We start from the raw sequence: 19,880 nt of genomic DNA on the forward strand, positions 1-19,880 counted from the left end.
CAGCCAGGTTAGATAACTCACCCACGTGGGCTGGCCTGATCTGGGGATTGGGGTCCAGGAGGGAAAACCATGTTCCCTGGGACCTAAGCCTTAGTTACTGGGTGGGAAGTAAAGAGGGAATTTGGAAGAGCATTCTTCTGACAAAAATATCACACATTTTTCACTGGGGTATTTGCAGAGTTAGTAAAACTGGTCTTGTTTTTTTGTAAACTTGCCTTTATGGGCATCACTGGGGGCATTATCACTAAAACTAATTTTACCTGACAATGGTCACACTGTTGTGGAAGTGATCAACCTTTAAATATTTTTAGGTAACACAATGGTTACCAGGGAAGTCTAGACTAACACACAGAAGAACCATGCCTTCAGCTAAATTGGTTGGCCATGGGAATGTGTTCAGAACCAATTTTGTTTGTGGTCTAGCTACCACAGGTGGAATGATATGAGGGAAAGACTAGGCCAGCATCACATAAGCTGGTATAGAGGAAAGTATTAAAACTATATTAATAAAGGTCAATTAGACCTCAAATTACCTCACACATAGCATATATTTGACCTGTACCACCATGCAGAGTCTTTTCTAAAGGTTTCAGCATATAGTTTTTATTCTTATTATAATTTTCAATTAAATCTCTCAAGTACCGTGGTATAAGAAGGTCTAATTTATTAGCCACATAGGACAAAGATTCTGACTTCTTTTTTTAAATATTTATTTTTTTTTAGTTGTAGTTGGACACAATACCGTTGTTTTATTTATTTATTCTTATGTGGTGCTGAGGATCGAACCCAGGGCCTCGCACGTGCTACTCGAGCGCTCTACCGCTGAGCCACAACCCAGCCCCCAGATTTCAACTTCTTTTTTTTTTTTTTTTTTGAGAGAGAGAGAGAATTTTTAATATTTATTTTTTAGTTTTTGGCGGACACAACATCTTTGTTTGTATGTGGTGCTGAGGATCGAACCCCGGCCGCACGCATGCCAGGCGAGCGCGCTACCGCTTGAGCCACATCCCCAGCCCCAGATTTCGACTTCTTAAGAAACAAAATCCTCACCTAGACCCCAGCACATTCTCAACTGGTAGGACTATGTAATCAGCTAATTATTAAATAGCCTCTAAATACATATACTTATTATTTTCATGTAGTAGTAACCTAATTTTTAAAAGCCAAGAATGCCAGAAAATGTAATCTATCTAATACTTGGAATTAATATAACAGTTATTTCAAAGCAGCTGTTAAAATCATCCATATTAGGGGCTGGGGATATAGCTGAGTGGTGAGCGCTTGCCTAGCATGGGGAGAAAGGGGGCCTGCGTTTGATGCTAGCACCACAAAACACATGAAGTCCACACGAGAATGGTAGGTCTGCATTTTTAAGTATTTATGGATTTCTATAAGAACTTATAAAACATATTAACATGTTTTGATGAAGACACTTTAAATTGTTTTATGCTTGTCATATTTAACCATTTAACATCTTTATGAAGATTTTTTAAATATTTTATTTGGATGGAGTTGGTCACAATGCCTTTATTTTATTTATTTATTTATATGTGGTGCTGAGGAACGAACCCAGGTCTCCGCACATGCCAGGAGAGTGCTATACCGCTGAGCCACAACCCCAGCCCTATGAATTTTTAGATGGTTTTAATCCATCCTCAAGGGCTACTAGAACAACAATGTAAAAAAATCCAGCATGTTTCAGTTACAAAGTTTTAGTGAAAATTTCCAAATTTAGGTAAATTTTGCACATTTTTGTGATCTATACAATTAAGAGATGAGAAACAGTCACTTTGGGAGGTGGAAAACACTTGAGGGAATTTGAGGGAAAATACCCAACACCATCACCATATATGTGACAGTTTTATCAAATGACATTAGCTATAGTCACAAATCACAACCCAACACTGCATACACCAAATGGATTACACTTTAAGACTGGAAACACTGATGAGTCTTGGGGACAGAGCCATGATACTTTTTTATTTAGTCTAGAAGGCCATTCCCACCCTCAATAAAATTTCATCTAAAAAAAATTATTTAGAGGGGCTGGGGTTGTGGCTCAGCGGTAAAGCACTCACCTCTCACGTGTGAGACTTTGGATTCTATCCTCAGCACCACATAACAATAAACAAAGATATTTTGCCCATATATAACTGAAAAAATATTTTTAAAAAATTATTTAGAACTCTATTTGCAGGGCTATAAGTGCAGCTCAGACCGCTTGCCTGGCCTGCACAAGCTCAGGAGTTCCACAGCAGCACCACTAAAAAAATAAAACAAAATTTAAAAAATACTCTAGAAGAGTTGTATCACTGTATCTTAATTTAATGGCTCACACTTCAAATAACTAAACTTAGCTATTATGTTTTAAAGCTTATTTGAATAATGATCTTTTGCCAGGCCCATGAAAATAGGGGCACTTTGTTGTCCTCATATGATCCTCAAATTAAAAATTATTTTTACATTTTTTTAAATCTTTTTTTTTTAATATTTATTTTTTAGGTGTAGATGGACACAACACAATGCCTTTATTTTTATGTGGTGCTGAGGATCGAACCAGGGTCCCGCCCATGCTAGGCGAGCACTCTACCGCTGAGCCACAATCCCAGCCCCCATTTTTACATTTTTAAAGGAAATATGAAACAGAAGTCTCATGTTACCCCAAATCCTAAAATATTTCTTTATCAAGAATATTTACTGACCACTGAATGAAATCAGAACACAAAACTGTTAAAATGCAACTGCCTCTAATACTCTTTAACCAGTAGCATTTTTTCATATACAATACATAAAGCATATGACATGTGTTACATGATACACGGTATATCATGTATCATACATGTTATTTACTATATATGACACATATAACAAAATTTTACATTATATATACATGGATGTATAAATATATTTGCCCCCCATAGCCTGGAGAGTCCTGGTATAAGCACAGAGTTCTTTCTTTCTTGGTCTCTGCCCACCAAATGCATGCTCCCACTTACATGGGTAAAGCTATTGCCCCGGCAGGAACTGCACCTGCCAGCCACTCTTGAACCATGGCATGTGAGTGGAAACAGTGTATCATCAAGCTAGAAGGTTGAAGAAGTAGTTAGCCTTCTCTATGGTCTCTCTCTGGCTGGATGCTGAGGGCACTAAGTTCCAGAGGGATGTCACAGCCACCAGGCGCCAGGACCACCCACGGTAGACCAGGCATTTCTACAGGTTAAGCCACTGACATTTTGTTATAACAGTTATTAAGGAAACAAACTGTAATAATCACTGACAAACATGTAGATCTGCTGTCTTTCCCTTTTCACTTCTACTTGATTTGGAAGTTTTCCCAATCATCCTTCAAATAAAAAGAAAAAGAAAAAATTATAAAAACAGATTGTTTATATTACAGAAAGTCGTCTGTTTATTCTACCCATCAGTCTTTTCCTTGACAACTGGCTACTGTTGCTCTTTTTTGTTTACTGTATGCTCAAATTAATTTTAATTTAAAACCTCAATATAACCATCATTTCAAATGAACCAAAATTTAAAATCACTTCTGCTATATGCATGCGTGTTCAAGTGCTGATGAGGCACTAAGATGTTATCACATTCCATCCAATGACTAGTTACAGAAGTAGAAATTTTAAAGTGAATTAAAATAGCCTCTGTTCACTTCTTAATTGTATCTAAAGACCAACAAGGCATGAGAAGAGTAACGAATTTCATTTAACCTGAAACACTAGAATATATCTCAAACTAGAATTTCCCAAAGTAACAGAACCTACATTTTCAAGAGCTGCTCCTTGACACCATCATTGATTCAAAAGCACATCAGTTAAGCTACAATGCATGCTCTGTTACATGGTTCCTTCACATGACCAACAAAATGGGAATGGCAACAGCAAAATTTAGGGGACATAGCCTTGATTCACAGGTAATTCCACCCAGCCATCAAGGGCAAGACTTTTTACAGGTGTGTGCCACTATGCTTAGCTAGACTTAGCCAAAAAAAAAAGGATGATGATAACAACAATGAAAAAAAACACCCATTAAGCAGAGCGCTTGCCTAGCATGCGTGAGGCACTGGGTTCAATCCTTAGCACCACATAAAAATAAACAAATAAAATAAAGGCGTGCTGTCCATCTACAACTACAAATGATGATGATGATGATGATGATGATGATGATGATGATGATAACAATAATAATGCTGGTAATCTCATGGGAGGCCCTTCCTTCTGTATAAGAAGTGGGTGGCTGGCTGAGGAGCATATTATCTGCTGTGCTCCCACTACCCAGTGTTGCTGCCAGTGCTCATGGGTGTTATACCCATGAGCAGAGCTCTAAATCTAGTGAAGCTAGTATACAGAAGCAGCTACCGCCCACAAGAAACTACCTATCCCACGATAAAACAAGGCCTAGAATCATCTGGGTATGATGCTGAATCAAATGGCAGTGAAAAGTTAACCCTGATAGTATTTTTATGTGGATTGTCATTGTTTTTGCTGGTGCTCGAGTTACATAGTTTATTAAGTAATCTGGCCTTAATCCTACTTTTTCTGCACAGCACTGTTATATGTAGTGCATGATTTTGCAGAATGGGAACACAAGTATCACTTTACAGCAGATATGAGTGCATCAAAAATCAGGACAGTAAAGTCAGGCATGGTGGTGTACGCCTGTAATCCCAGCAACTCAGGAGGCTGAGGCAGGAGGATCCCAAATTCAAGGCCAGCCTCAGCAACAAACGTGGCAAGGCCCTAAGCAACTGAGTGAGACCTTGTCTCAAAATAAAATATAAAAAGGGCTGGGGATGTGGCTCAGTGATTAAGCACCCCTGAGTTCAGTTCCCAGTCCAAAAAAAAAAAAACCATTCAGACAGTAAGGGCCAGAGATGTAGTTTAATGGTAGAGTACTTGCTTAGCAAGTGCACAGGCTCAATCCCCAGACTGTCGAAATGAAAAATAAAATTGAGACAGTGAGCTGCAAATGTCAAGCAAAACAAAATGACACGCTCTGATCTGCCGGGCCCCTTCAAAATCACTTAACATGCCTGACAGTATCATCTCACTTAGTCATAAAGGCCTCATGAGTTACACATCGACTCATTAGATCTTGAAAGCTACCTAAGGTTATGGGGTCTCTAGCACTGAAAACCCCATATAGTCCACAAATGCTACAGACATAATCTAATTCTCAAGTTTTCCAAATTTCATCATGTAATTGCTTTTGACTCCCCTCCCTTTCCCCATACTGGGGACTGAACCCAGGGGCACTCTACCACTGAGCTGTACCCCCAGTCGTTTTTATTTATTTTGAGGCAGGGTCTTGCTAGGTTGCTGAGGCTGGCCTTGCCTCCTCTTGCCTCAGCCTCCAGAGCTGCTGGGATTACAGGTGTGTGCCACTGTGCCTAGCTCAAATTCTGCTTCATTTTGACAATTTTTGTTTAATCTGAAAGCTGGGTATGAATCCTTCTTGTAGTTTCTCTTCTACTCCAAAGGTACACCAGGACCCACTAGGTCTAACCAAAACCACTGAGATGATTAAATTTTGAGTATATAAATTTTTTAAGTGGAAGGCATGGTCTTTTGTTTGAGGGTAAGCCTTGAGGAAAACTGCTTTATAGAAGGCAAATGGCAACATCTTAAATACACCAGGCTATTCACAACTATTTAGATGACCACCCAGAAAGTATACTCCTATGATCAAACAAAATGCCAACTTTGAGGTTTTACATATTTCAATCCAGAATCACAAACTGGCAGAGCATACAACCCACTCTGCTTGTGCTTGCCCATTAACCCTGGTTCCCACCTCTGACAGCCACTGACTCAAAGATTTCTGGTTACAAGGCTCATGGGTTTTCTCAGCACTGCCACATCTAGTACATTTCTAGATGAAGCTCAGAGGATGCTATTTTGGTGTGTGTAGATTCTAGGTGTGCTTGGTGACCCACAGTACTAAGAGCTTACCATCAGTCAAGCATGTATAACTCTCCCTCACCCTCCTCTAGCCATCCTCCCTGTGAATCTACCAGGCAGATTCTTCTCTGCGCCTTCATTCCCAGCTCTGATGAAACTCACTTAATATCTATTAGGTCACTTCTCCCACTGCATTCACTAGTTTCTTGTTCAGAAATCATATTCTTGGCACAGATTTTTAAAAATATAGCAATTCTGAAAATATGAGACATGAAATTCACTGAATTAATTATCAATTTTCCCAGCACAATAAAATATCTCTAACCAGGCACTTCTAAGCACCAAAGGTGATCATTCATGTTCATAATAATGACTTAAAGTACTTCAAACTTTCAAAGAAGTTCAGAAACAAATGAATATTCAATTCAATGATTAAAAATCATAATTTGAATGTTAAATGTCTTTACATGATTCTAAACTTTAGGCAAAGCATAAGGCAATAGCAATTATTTGATTAATGCATACTTTCCACCAATCCATTCCAGTTAAATATAAGATCTAATTATGGGAATATTTAAATACATAATTTCTATTAATCATCATCTGCAGAGCCTCTTTTTATACAATGCATCCCTCCAAACCTAATCTGCCTGTAGTTTTTTTACAATAATAATACAAAGTGATTCTAATTGCACTCCTTCTCCTTGAGAACTATTTCTGTAAACATTAGTAGAAATCAGACTTTGAGAATTGTGGTTCTCATCCCTGTTTATACACTACTTGAGAAACTTCCTAAAAACCCATCCCAGAACTCCTGGATTCTACCTCTTATAGTGGTCCCAAACCTGATTCCCCTGGTGTTTCCAATGCACAGCCACAGTTTGGAAATGAGTGTCTTGTAACCTTGAGGACAGAACTGCTGCTCTCAGTGTTTCCAACAGGTCAACAGAGAACCAGCATGGGTGCCACATGTAGATAAGGCTGCAGGGTCATAAGGGTAACATCAACCCTACATACCAACTTCTGTAACATGGAAAAAACATGTTGGAAAGTGTGTCTACCATGAGAAAAAAACGTGGGCAGAGTGCTAAAAATACGTGCTGAAGACACAGCCCCTGTGAAACTACTCAACTGAGTGGGTCACATTAGCAGTTATCATCAACTACAAGCCTGGGAAGCCTACCCAGATCTCTGTGGGCCTTAATACATTAGACTAAAAGTCAGAGGTCTCCAAGAACCTCAATTGAACACCAAAAGGCCTCAGGGCCTTAGGATACCATCTCTCTACTTTCAACAAGCCAGAACACCAAAGTCCCAAAGTAAAGGAAAGTAACTGCCCACAGCTCAGCTGTCCAGGACTTTCATGGAGCACCTCCTGGTATGAAAAATTGGACCTATTTTGCCGTCAGTACGATATGGCTTCAAAATTTGCTTCCACCTGTTACCAATGACATGAATTGCTTAAGTATTCAGAGCCCAATTCTTCATCTGTAAAAGGCATACAAAAAAACATGTGAAAAGTATTTGAGGCAGTATGTGTAAAAACAGAATTTTCTATCTATTTTCTGTCCTCCTTAGTAACTCTTCTATTCCTCCCTCCAGTCTCTCTTAAATCCCATCACACATTCTTAACACATTCCATCTTCTCCTATTGGTGCTCACCTCAGTTTAATGCAGGTATCACATACGGGTCCTCTCCAATCCTAACTAGGAGCTGAGATACTATGAGCCATGCAACATTTATTTACCTGTTCCTCTAAGACTAACATGAAAGCTTAAACTCATTAACTGACAACCCATCCCAAACCCACTACATTCAGACTCACTTCTTGAGAACAGATTTTTTTTTTTTTTTTAAACTCTCAGAGCCTTGTTCCAGTACAGCAAGTGGCTATCAAGCGTTCAAGAAGATTTGAATTACTGGGGAGTTTGTTTAAAACACAAATCTCCCTCCCTAACAACAATTTAATAACTGAGTCCAGTAAGAATTCTCAATGGATGTTAAAGCACAAAGTAAAATCATTTTTTAGGAAATGGGAGATTGACCCCATGAGTTTCAGTAGTCCCCCCACCCACAATTCCACGCCTCCAGTGAATACCTCAAATCTTCACCAGTACCAAACCCTAGGTGTATACACTGTTTATGTGTGTATGGGTGTGTGTGTGTGTATACATACATATACAAACAAGTTTAATTTATAAATTAGGCACAACAAAGAGATTAATAATAAAAAAAACTATAATAAAATAGTATGAGGGGCTGGAGTAGTGGCTTAGCGGTAGCGCACTCGCTTAGCATGCATGAGGCACTGGGTTTAATCCTCAGCACCACATACAAATAAATAAAAAATAAATAAATAAAAGTCCATCAACAACTAAAAAATATTTTTAAAAAATAAAATAAAATAGTATTAAAAATTACTTAATACTTATCGAAAGTTATTTAAAATTCATAATATCTGGAATACACCATTTAATATTTTTGAATTATAGACGTCCACAAAACTGAATCCAAGGAAAGTAAAATCCTCAGGTGCAGTGGGGGTACGAATGTACTTCCTGATTGCAAAGAGGAAAGTATATTTTTATAAGAAGTAATCTAGCAGTCATGACTTTTAGTAAGATAAAAGTTAGCAGTAAAATATATATAAATATATATATATATACACACACACACACACACACACATATATATATGTGTGTAGCCTGTGCTCTGCAAAAGTCAATGTGAGGAGGGGGAAAAAAAAAAAAAAAAAAGCAAGATAACCACTCCAGAGTTAAAGACACATAAATTCTGATCAAATCCTTGTTTGGAGGGGAGGGGGGAAATATAAAAGACACTGTTGGGTACAACTGAAAATTTGAATATGAGCTGTTAGATGACTTTATAGAATTAAGGAATAATTATGAAATTACTGTTAATTGCCTTAGGTGAGATAATGGTATTCTAACTATGAGGATTTATTCTCAACATTTCCAATATGAGGTGCAGAATTCAGAAGTGCATAAGTGTGATATATGTTATATATAGGCTTTTCTGTATGTAGCATATATCATCCCAGCGGCTGGGGAGGCCGAGGCAGGAGAATCACGAGTTCAAAACCAGCCTCAGCAGTGGCGAGGCACCAAACAACTCAGTGAGACCCTGTCTTCAAATAAAACACAAAATAGTACTGGGGATGTGGCTCAGTGATTGAGTACCCCTGAGTTCAATCCCTGGTACCAAAAAAAAAAAAAAAAAAAAAAATTGTAGAAAAGCTACTTCTTCAACAATTACTGAATTGGGGAATAAAGCTGTTCCCCACACTCCCTCCTACCCCCACCCCAGGCTTAGATGTTTGCTTAATAAAGACAACGGAAATATCCATTTACTGACTTTCCTTAGACCAACTCCCCCCGGCTCTAATTCTTTCAGTCTATGGTAAGGCTGGGAATCTGCATGACATCGTGCCCTTTGGGGTTTCCAAACACAGAAGCTTCTGGGCCCCATTTGAAGAAAAAGCTTAACAGACAAAGTCTGGCCTGCCTGCCTGTGTTCTGCACTCCCCAGAAGACTCTATTACTGGCAGGCTTCCCATGCTATAGTCTTGGGGTTGTCTTCATCTTTGCTATCCTCTCTCTTGTTCAATGTGTTTAAAACAAAATGGGGGTGGAGGGACCAAAATGATGACAGAAAAAAGCATCCAAGCTCCAGTACCTATGACTTAGGACTCTTAAGAGCAGGTGGTCATAGCAACGAGAATACCAACTTCACTGCCCTTCCAGAAGTGCAGTGAGGAAAACTCAGGTTTTCTTGTCCACTATCCCATGAGCTGAATCCCCCACTTTCGTGCTAGAAAGGAGTGATGAGCAGTCTATGCTCTGTAAATCCAGGACCAAGATAACGAGGAAATCACTTCCCCCCATTAAAAAGCAAAAAGAAAACAATGTTGCACTTAAGACAAAAAGTTATTTGATGTTTCAAGATAAAGTAGTAAATATTAATTCTCATTATCAAGGTTTGGATCTGAAGTGTGGCTAAAAAAGCTCATGTGTCAAAGGCTTGATCTCCAGTGCAGCAGGGTGTGGAGGGGTACTTTGGGAGGTGACCGTACCATGAGGGCTCTGACCTCATGAATGGATTAACCCATTTTGGAAATGGCCTCACTGAAGGAAGCAGGCCATTGTGGGCATGCCCTTGAAAAGTATATTGTGTCCCCAGCCCCTTTCTCCCTCTCTACTTCCTGGCCACAGGAGGTGAGCAGCTTCGCTCCACCACACACACTCTTCATGGTGTTCTGAAGCCTCACTGCAGCCCAGAAACAAAGGAGTCAAGTGCCCATAAACCAAAACCTCTGAAACTGAGGCAGGAAATAAAAACGGGGATCTGAGAGAATGAGGATTCCACCACCTCTCAGGTTAAAACCCTAGGCTAAAGTTTTAGTTGTTGCTTCTGACTGCCTGAACAGAAGGCCCCGCCCACACCTGGACACCTGCTGCTGCTGCCCAGCTTCCCTGACTGCCCACCCAACACTAGTCAACTCCAAACTGTCGTCCTGAACCCAAGCAATTCTTTTAAGAACAAGTACAGCACAACTCAGGTTAACAAACACATTAAACCATCCCATAATGGAAATAAGAAATAACCAATGAAAAGTTAGTTCTTCATCAAAACAGTATAAAAACCCTTAAACAGCCATGGGAAGCACCCTCTTTGGGAATCCCTCCCACACCGTAGGAGCTTTCCTTGCTTTCTTCTAATAAATCTGCTACTGAATTTTCCCCTCTGTCATCTTCCAGTGCAGGAGACAAGAACCCTTCAGCACTCTCAGGACCTTGTGTTACAAAACCATAAGCTAAAATAAACACTTCCTCCCTTTGAGTTCTTTACCTCAGGTATTTTGTCACAACCATAGAAAGCTGAACCCTCCAAACAAATCCTATCTTTCCCAAAAATTCAACTCAAGCCAATAAAGAAAATACACCTTAATCTTAGGGAAAAAAAAACTCACTTAACAGAATTATTTACCAAAGCACTTAACATAGCAGCTATCATTCTAAAAAAAAATTTTTTTAAATACTAACTTTTCAAAGTTAAAAACACATAGAAAGAATACATTACAATAGCTGACTGTGAGGTTCTATCCCAAAAAAGAAACTAATCTTGGTAAAGAAAAAAAAAACCTCTAAAATATACAACTTTAAAAAATAAATTCATTGTTTTAGTTTAAGAATAAAAATTTATAATGACTGCAAAAAAAGACCACTTTAATATATAATTTTAGCTGCATTAAACTCAAAATTAGTTGATAAACCAACTTAACAAATTTCTCAGCAAGTTTAGTATGGTGTAAATTTGAATATTAACTAATAATCTATGTAACTAACTAGTAGGAGCTGGAATGTAGCTCAGGAATAGAGTGCCTGCTTAGCATGCACAAGGCCCTGGGCTCAATCCCCAGCACTGCAAAAAAAAAAAAAAAAAAAAATTAACTAAAGGGACATAAAATGTCAATCAATTTCACTCCTTATTTGATAAAGATAATATTAGGAAACTGATACTACCTGTTGTTTTATAACTTGCATAGTGATAAACCTGTTTTTCTTTTCTGCAGTACTGGAAATCCAACCCAGGGCCTCACATATACCAAGTGCTCTATCACTGAGTTACACTCCAGGCCTAAAACTTACTTAATGCCAGTGACTGTTCTCTATATACCATGCTGTCATATGTGTTCGTGTGTGCACGTGTGTGTGTGTGTGTGTGTGTGTGTGTGTGTTTAATTATCTCTCACAGTAATAAAAAGTGATCTTTAGGCAACTAGTCAAATGTCACTGAACTTTTTAAATTTTTATGATTTTTTTCCATAAACCTCAATTCTTTCAAAGTCAAACTGAAAAGCCAGTATTTTTCACTAGAAGAAATCAGATAAATGGAACATCATTTGCTGAGAGCACATGTAAAGCCAACCACTGGAAAATGACAACGCTGAGGGGCACTTTCTTTCCTCCCAACATTCCAGAATTTACCTGGTGCATAGGGCTAACTAATTAACATATGGATAAAGTAGGCAAAAATCAAACAAAGCAAATACTGTTGAAGGCAGAAATAAACTACTTCTGATTTCTGACACATGTCAGCAGATGGACTCCTATAATACAGTTTTGATGTTTGGGTTCTGGATCACTATGAAAATACTATGCACATCACTAGTTGCACTTTTACTCAAAAGCAGGTCATTTTTTCCACTATGTTCCCTTGAAATTCACCAGTTTTTACTGTTAGTGTTCACTCAAAAACAAGTAATCTTCAGATTCTCTTTTTATATACATTCTTTAGACAGAGGAAGTACCTTTGTCTAAATTTAACTCTCATATCCTCGCAGCTAAGCATGTATTTCTAGATTTTTCAAGAGAAAAAGGAAATAAATCAGATGAGGCAATGTGGTTAAATCTGTTTCTTTGTCCTTGATGGTATCAAAAGGGTCTTATTCATGAAAAGATTAAGTATCATCCTAAATTTTCTTCTAGTGTTTTTACAGCTTAACATTTTATATTTCATCTTTAATTATTTTCAAATATTTATTTGTTTTTTTGCAGTGCTGGGGATGGAACCCAGGAACTCACATATGCTGGGCAAGCACTCTCTTGCCCACATTGATAAATAATTCTTTTTCCCTACACTGACTGCAAATGTCACCTTTACTATGTACTGAATTCTCACAAATGCTATCAATTTATTCCTGGACTCTTTATTCTCTGTCACTACCTATTTAATTTCCCTGCCAGCAGCACATTGGTCTAATTGTTGATACAACAAATCTACTTTCTGATAGGGTAAGACAATTTCCTCTTTTTTTGTTTTTGTTTTTGGGCTACTTGTTTATTTACAGTTCTCAGATCAATTTTCTCAAGTTTATCAAACAAATCTCCCTGAGGGGGCAGAAGTGTAGATTAGAAGTAGAGCACATGCCTAGCATGTACAAGGCCCTGGGTTCACTCCCCAGCACCACAAAAAAAAGCTCAATATCTTCTTAACCTTACATCCCATTAAGTTTATAGATAAAATTTTAAAAATACTATTTTACAATACTGAGATTCCTCCCCAGTAATAAGCAGATATATAAAGCTTCCTACACCCACCCCCCACCCACAAAAAAAACCTTCTAATGTAACTATGACTGGTACCCTGGCTCCAGACAAATGAAATGTCCTTTTCTGTAATGTAGCATTTCCATTCTTTAATCACAAAATCTTAAGAACTACAAGAACATTACTAATCACTTATCCCAACACTGCTTGTAATCCCAGTTATGTTTTCCTCAAACCTATTAAAGGAATCATTTCAAAATTCAACAGAATTATTATACCTTTTACATGCAATAGCATCATAAAAGTATTATTTGTATTACACAAAAGGCAAAGAAATGGCCTACATTTTGTTTGCAGACCACTTCAAATTTAGGAATCTTTTTAGGATGAGATTCATATTTGGACTTAAACAGAAACTCTGAAATACCTAAGTGCAAACCCTTAAGATAGCCCCAAGAAACTTCCAGACACTCAGTTTCCAAGGTAAAGGCATTTAGCTATGGCACTGTCTGGGGACCAAACTCCAGAGTAAAAAGTCACTCCTTTCCCAGTTGTTCCACCATATTTTATTAAGAACACAAATCCAATACCCATCCCCAAATGGAATAAGCTTGAAACCCAATTCAATATGCTTCTCAAGCCTGGCTGCCCGACTGATCAGCTGTGGAATTTTGGAAGCTATGATGTTTGCATTTTGTGGTGGGAATCTTCTCTGGAAGGTCCAGTGCCCAGGCACTTCTATTTCTTTAAAAGCTGCAGTAGGTTCTAGTCTCAGCCAGAAATGAGAACCACTATTCTAAAATATCCAACATGAACAAAGACCCAAAATATACTAGATGCTCCCTACTTACAGGGATGACATAGGGACAGAATAATTAAGGAAAAAAAAAAATCTGCAGCAGCCCAGTCACATCCAGCACTGACTATAGAGCTGTGTTCTGATTATACCTAGTTTCAACACAGAAAAACACTCTGTTTTAGAGTGTTTTGTTTTAAAGATTTAAGAGTGTTCAGGTGCCGTAATAAAATGTAAAATGCCTTTTTCTTTTTTCTTCCTTAAAAGCCACCCTATAGCCCACCCCATCTCCCAAGATAAAGAACAGCTGACCCTCACTTTAAAAATAGGCACCACTATAAAGAATTAAGTACATTTTATTCTACTCTATCAAGGAGAAGAATGCAAGCACACAACTCTAAGTAAGATTAATGATTTGGTGAAGAACTGTTGCTCCCTGACAGAGAGAACAACCACTACATTAAGCACAAAGGTGACACAAAGGCACAGAAAGGACAACAGCAACAGCCAAGAGTAACTTACATATGACAAGCAAGATGCAAACTCAATCACTGTTCCCAGCCTCAAACCCTCCATGAATACGATCTCACTTTCTAATAATGACAACACACTGTACTGAAGTACAGCCTGGAGTGACTCAGATTTCTGTTCAGAGTGACTCACATGCCCATTATCGCTAGGAAAATCACCTGAAAAGTAGAGCACACAAAGCCACACAGTAAGTTACATGTTTAGTAACTAGTGCTAGTAAAGCATGCATTATATAGACCTTGTCCACACACCAGTGCTCACAGAAACAGGCTCATGATACCAAATCATTACACACAATTATTCTTCCATGCTCCAATTCTCACCCCATCAAAATACTTTCTTACATTCTGTAAAATCACTTGGCAAAAGAAATGTCAAGTATATACCATCGTTATAAGACAACACGCAAAGAAGTGTATTCTTCAATACCAGGAGTGACTAAATGTTCTTAAATAGGCAATGTGCTCTGTCCAAACAAGACTCAAATAATTTTAGAGCTTAGAAAGGGAAAGAAAAATTATATGAAGAGACAGTTTATTCATGGTTTAATAGACTCAGTTTTGACAATGTACAACTTCACTGACATATTTTCTTAGCAATGTAGCCCAAATCAAATGATAGAATTCCTGGACCTTTACCTTTATGTCATGTGACCTTATGAAATAGCAATTTAAATCACAAATATGATTAAGGAACCTACAACCCCAGAAGATCTACTGTAAAAACTGAGGTGATGTGTGTTTACACACAAAGACAAGCAACTGTTTGCCAAGAGATGAAAACAAGAAAAGAATAAAAACCTTTCTCCCAACCTCTTACCTATGAATGATTTCGGTGCAAGCAACATGCCTAGCAGGTATTAAGGAGCAGACCTTGCTCCTGGAGCATTTCCAACAAAATCAGCCTACTGAAAAAATAAAATTCTTTTGAAATACAGCTATGCTGGATGAAACAGCATGGCTGAACTAGCATATCCTTCAACACCTTAACCCTATGGATATTTAGAGCTATACTTGAATCTTTAAAAAATTACACATACTAAAATCACAGGCACCACACACACACTCAAATTTCATTGCAGACCTTCAAAGTTACATGAAGATCAGAAAAATAAGAAAATAAACCACACCATTTAAACAAATTCAAAAGCTAAATTTACACCTAAAACATACTTTTCTGTTTGTCCCAAAAATCTAGACTTCTATTTTGCCAAAACACAATTAAGATTCAGCTGAATAGGGGAGGGGAACTACCACTTCATTATGTTCCAAAAGCTTACTGCTAATAAACGCAATGGGTTACATTAGAAATTATTCTCTCAGGAATTTTAACCTAACATCAACATTCATATTGTCCATTCATATTCATAAGAAGTCTAAGCCATGGAGACAGGTGACCTGAGTAGAAGCCTAGTTATTAATATATGTTGTTCAACTCAACTAGTACTTGAAAGTCTCTCCCTTTCCTATACTTTTTGTCTCTCTCCCCATTCACTGTTTGAATCTTACCAGCCTCCAAGAAACTGAAAAAAGGTATCAATAGCATACACAATCTTTGATTCAGAATAAAGTTGGGGGGGGGGGTTAAATGTCAAATTCAAAACATTGCGAATTTTCATTTAACTTCAAGCTATGCTCACAGCAGCTAAAAGTTAATCATCATGTTTTTCTATTTTATTCCCCTATTCTTATAAACTTCACAGGAAACAAATTATCTGCAGACAAATGCAGTTAGAAAAATGGATCTTGGTTCAACCAAGAACATGAGTAAACAACTGTGGGAAGACCAAGAATATCAAGAACCACCCTCATTTCCCCAATCCTGAATTTGCATATAAAATGTGTAAGACAAAGTTCTTGCATTCATTCTCATGTTTTGACTTAATTCAATCCCATGCTTTCTGAAACATTTTTATTTAAGATTCAGAACTATATCTGAACAAACCAGCCAAAAGACAATGAACCTTCTCAGTGTTAAGCTGAGTATACCTCAGGTACCTGAAATGCTGAGGCCTACAATCTACTGGGCATATAGGAGCTGAGGCAGTCTAGGCCTTCTCATAGAAGCACATACACGAAGGGCCTTTCCCTATGTAATTTGTCTTCTGTAAGATTTTTTTTCCTCTTGCAAACACTCTCAACTAAAATTCGTTTCCTGAATGTACACACAAGCTCATGTGAAGTTGGAGGGCACAGACTAAGGTTTCAGTGGGATTCTTTCCTCGGTGTAGCCACTAAGGTAATCAGATAAGGCTCCAGGGAGAAAGAGCACCTGCAAGTGGGTTTTGAGGGATTCACCTGGCACATGGAGAATTCAGATTAAGAGTCAAGGGCCGCAAAGCCGAGCTTGAGTCTTGTGTAAACAGTAATCACTTACACACTGGCTTGGCCACCCAAAAGAGAAGATGTGTCCAGGGTAGCTGAATTTCTAGAGGTGAGAATTAATAGCAAATGCTTGCTGCCATCACACACATCCAATTTTTACCTGTCACTAAGAAAAGGGCACGTCTAAACCAGAAAAAAAAAAGTCATTTTTCCTTCAAGGAGGGCAGCGGTTTGGAGTCATTCACAGGGGCTGGGACTGCGGGAGAAGAGAGCGTGGAATGGAGTTCTAAAAGGAAAAGCAGCAAGGGTTTTCTACAGGGCCCCACACTGGCCACTGCAGAGAGAAAACGGGGTAAGAGGAGACATGTCTCATCAAGGGGCAAACCGAGTGCAAATCGGCTGGGGAAAACCAGGTACCCCCCGACTCCACCACCAGGACGCGAGTTGGGGTGCAGACAGAGAGCGCCAGTGGCTGATTACCTTGGTATATAGTGCAAAGGGACAACCAGGAGACAGAGGTCTGCAGAGGAGGAGGGGAGGGAGGGCTGAGGCAGGGTCTCCGCCAAGTGCGAACCAGGGATGAAGACAGGCAGACAGAGGGACCTGGGCATCCCTGGGCCAAAAGGCGTGGCCAGGATCCTGATCGAACCACGGTCCCGAGGCGCCCGGGGAGTGCGCGGCCACCCATCCTCCCGCCCCGGCCCGTCCGAGTGCCCGCCGCCGGCCCCCGCCCCCACGCCCGCAGAGCTTACCTCCACACCTGCCCCATCTGCAGCAGGTGGATGACCGACTGCCAGATCCACACGGAGAGGCGGCACAGGCGCTGCGCCCCCGGCGTGGCCGAGCCCCCCGCGCCCGGGCCGCCGCGGGCCGCGCCGTGGCCGTAGCCGGCCCCCATCATGGGGGGGCCCCGGCTGCTGAGCCCCTCCACGGCGCCCAGCCCGCCGCCCGTGTAGTCCTGCACGAACCAGCGGAAGCTCAGGCTCTGCACCAGCAGCGACGGCACCAGCACGAAGAAGAGGGTCAGCCCAAAGTAACCGTAGTCCCCCTTGCGGTAGTAGTCGAGGGCCAGCCACAGGTCGGTGCCCACGTCCCCGAAGAAGACCAGCAGCGCCAGCACGATCCACAGGCAGTCGAGCCACGGCCGCTCCACCTGCGGCGGCTGCGGACGCGCGGCCGAGGGCGTCGGGGGGTGGCGGTCGGCGCCGGCGGCCGCGGGTGGCTGCAGCGGCTGGTCCCCCCCGTCGGCGGCGGCGGCGCTGCGGCGCGGCTTCTTGCCCAGGAGGGAGCGCAGGCAGGCGGAGCGGCAGCCCCAGTAGCACGAGGAGGTGTTGCAGCAGTGGCAGATGTGCAGCGAGCTGCTCTCGCCGGGCTCGCTGCCGTCGCCGCCGCCGCCGCAGCCGCCTCCCCCGGGCTCCCCGTCCTCCTCGCCGCCGCTGCCCACCGCCTCGTCCAGGTTGTGCAGCTGGGCGAAGCCCACCCCCACGCCACCGCCATCGGATTTCGCCGCCATCTTGACTCTCTTCCCAGCTCCGGAGGTTGGGGGGGGAGGGACGGGTGGGGGGAGAAGGCAGGGACCGGGGAGGGGGGGAAACGAATGGAGAGGAAGGGGGGCGGGGAGGAAGCGGGGGAGCAAACGAACGAGGGGGGAGTGGGCCAGGGAACCCCCTCCGCTTCCGGGTGGTTGGCGTCACTTCCGGGCGAGCCCCCCAATCACACGGCGCCCGCAGCTCCCCGGCCCTACCCTCCCGGCCAAGATGGCCGCCCTTCAGTGCCTCAGCTGCTGGGCGGGGGGCCGGGGGGTTCTCCCCGCCAGGGCTCCCCTTCCCCTCTTCCGTTGACCCCGAAACCCATCAGGTTGACCCCTCGGCGTTTCAGAATCCCGCTGGGCCGAGTGAGGCGGTCCAAAGTGATCCCTGGAGGGGGCAGTGCCAGACGTTTTGGGGTCCCCTTCCTCAGCGTCGCAGCTCACAGCTTTCCTCCTGGAGAAACGCCCCCTAACACCCTCTCGGCTGCTGGCGAAGGGGCGGGGCCTCTGAGGGAAGGGGCGGAGCCAGTGCAAAGCAGGTGATTACGTGTCACTTCCGGGAGATAGGATGACCTCATTGTGTAGTTAGACACCCCCCACACCAAAATGGCTGTGTCTCACCTCTCTGGCTGTTTTCCTTTTTCTTTTACATTGCACACTTACTCCTTTCTTATTTTGAGGGGCTCTAAAAGGTACATAACTCAGTTTAACTGACTCCCACAAAAACTTACTCATTCTCACTTCTATTTAGACATCTCTCCTCCCCTTTTACCTCTGTTGACCCCCTGATTGTCTTGTCACTGACAACTTCACCATCTTTTGTAATAAAGTTTCCACCATTCCCTTAAGAAAGCTCCAGGCAAAATCCAGGTAGAAATCAGCCTGGTTGTGTCTTGCATGTTGGAGTAAGGACATAATGGGCATATTGTGACCTTGAGTATATTTTCTGCAATACCAAAATATATTTCTCTGTCAACTTTTTTTTTTTTTAAGTGTGTGGCTTGAAAATTCTCTGACCTTAATTTGGAAAATTCAAAACTAGCCAGAACTTAACCTGTATGTATCAATTACTTGTTCAGACTACTTGAATGTGTGAATATTGTCATTTGGATTTTTTTTTTTTTTTTTTTTTTTTTTTTTTGGTGCTAAGGCTATGTTGGTAAACATGGCTTTAAATGAGTGAAAATGTTATTAATGTGCTATATCATTAAGATAGGTGCAGGTACACTACTTGAACTTAGCTAACAAATTACATAAGTGAAGCAGCACTGAATGGATTTGAATTACAATGATCTTCCAGTGAAACTATATTTTCAGCTAGACAGGCAAGCTACACATTTGTGGTTGTTACTAAGTAGGTGAAATGAGCATTTGAAGTTAAATTAAAAAATAAAAAAGAAAGAAAATGCCTGGATTTTCTTATCCATCTCCCTAGATTTTTTAACACGTTTTTCTGATTCTATTTCTCCTTTCAGTAAAATTTAATAGTATTAATAACTTTCTTTAGACTGTTAAGAGGACCAAGTATATCATATTTGTATGGCATTGAGATTTGGAGAAGGAAAGTTGCCTTTGACAACTTTAATAGTTACTTTGATGTACATGATATTTAACATGAGCGTTATCTACTTAAGTTTTGAGAGTGTCAAGGCATTTTAGACTCAACTTTTCATGAGTATATATGCCAAGATAAAATCTATAAAGACTTTGAGAAAATGCTT

General features: G+C 40.8%; 1 protein-coding gene across 1 annotated transcript in view; it reads right to left on the bottom strand.

Annotated features, from left to right (window-relative positions):
- Positions 1 to 18,623, bottom strand: part of Xkr6 (XK related 6) — a 239,444-nt gene extending 220,821 nt beyond the window's left edge. Inside the window, exon 1 of the mRNA XM_027927132.3 lies at positions 17,384 to 18,623. Within this exon, the coding sequence (XP_027782933.1) occupies positions 17,384 to 18,144 (761 nt within the window). The 5' untranslated portion in view covers positions 18,145 to 18,623. The remainder of the gene's footprint in view (positions 1 to 17,383) is intronic.
- Between the last annotated feature and the right edge of the window lie 1,257 nt (positions 18,624 to 19,880).

Source organism: Marmota flaviventris, chromosome 3, assembly GCF_047511675.1.
Source record: "Marmota flaviventris isolate mMarFla1 chromosome 3, mMarFla1.hap1, whole genome shotgun sequence".
Lineage (NCBI taxonomy): Eukaryota > Metazoa > Chordata > Mammalia > Rodentia > Sciuridae > Marmota > Marmota flaviventris.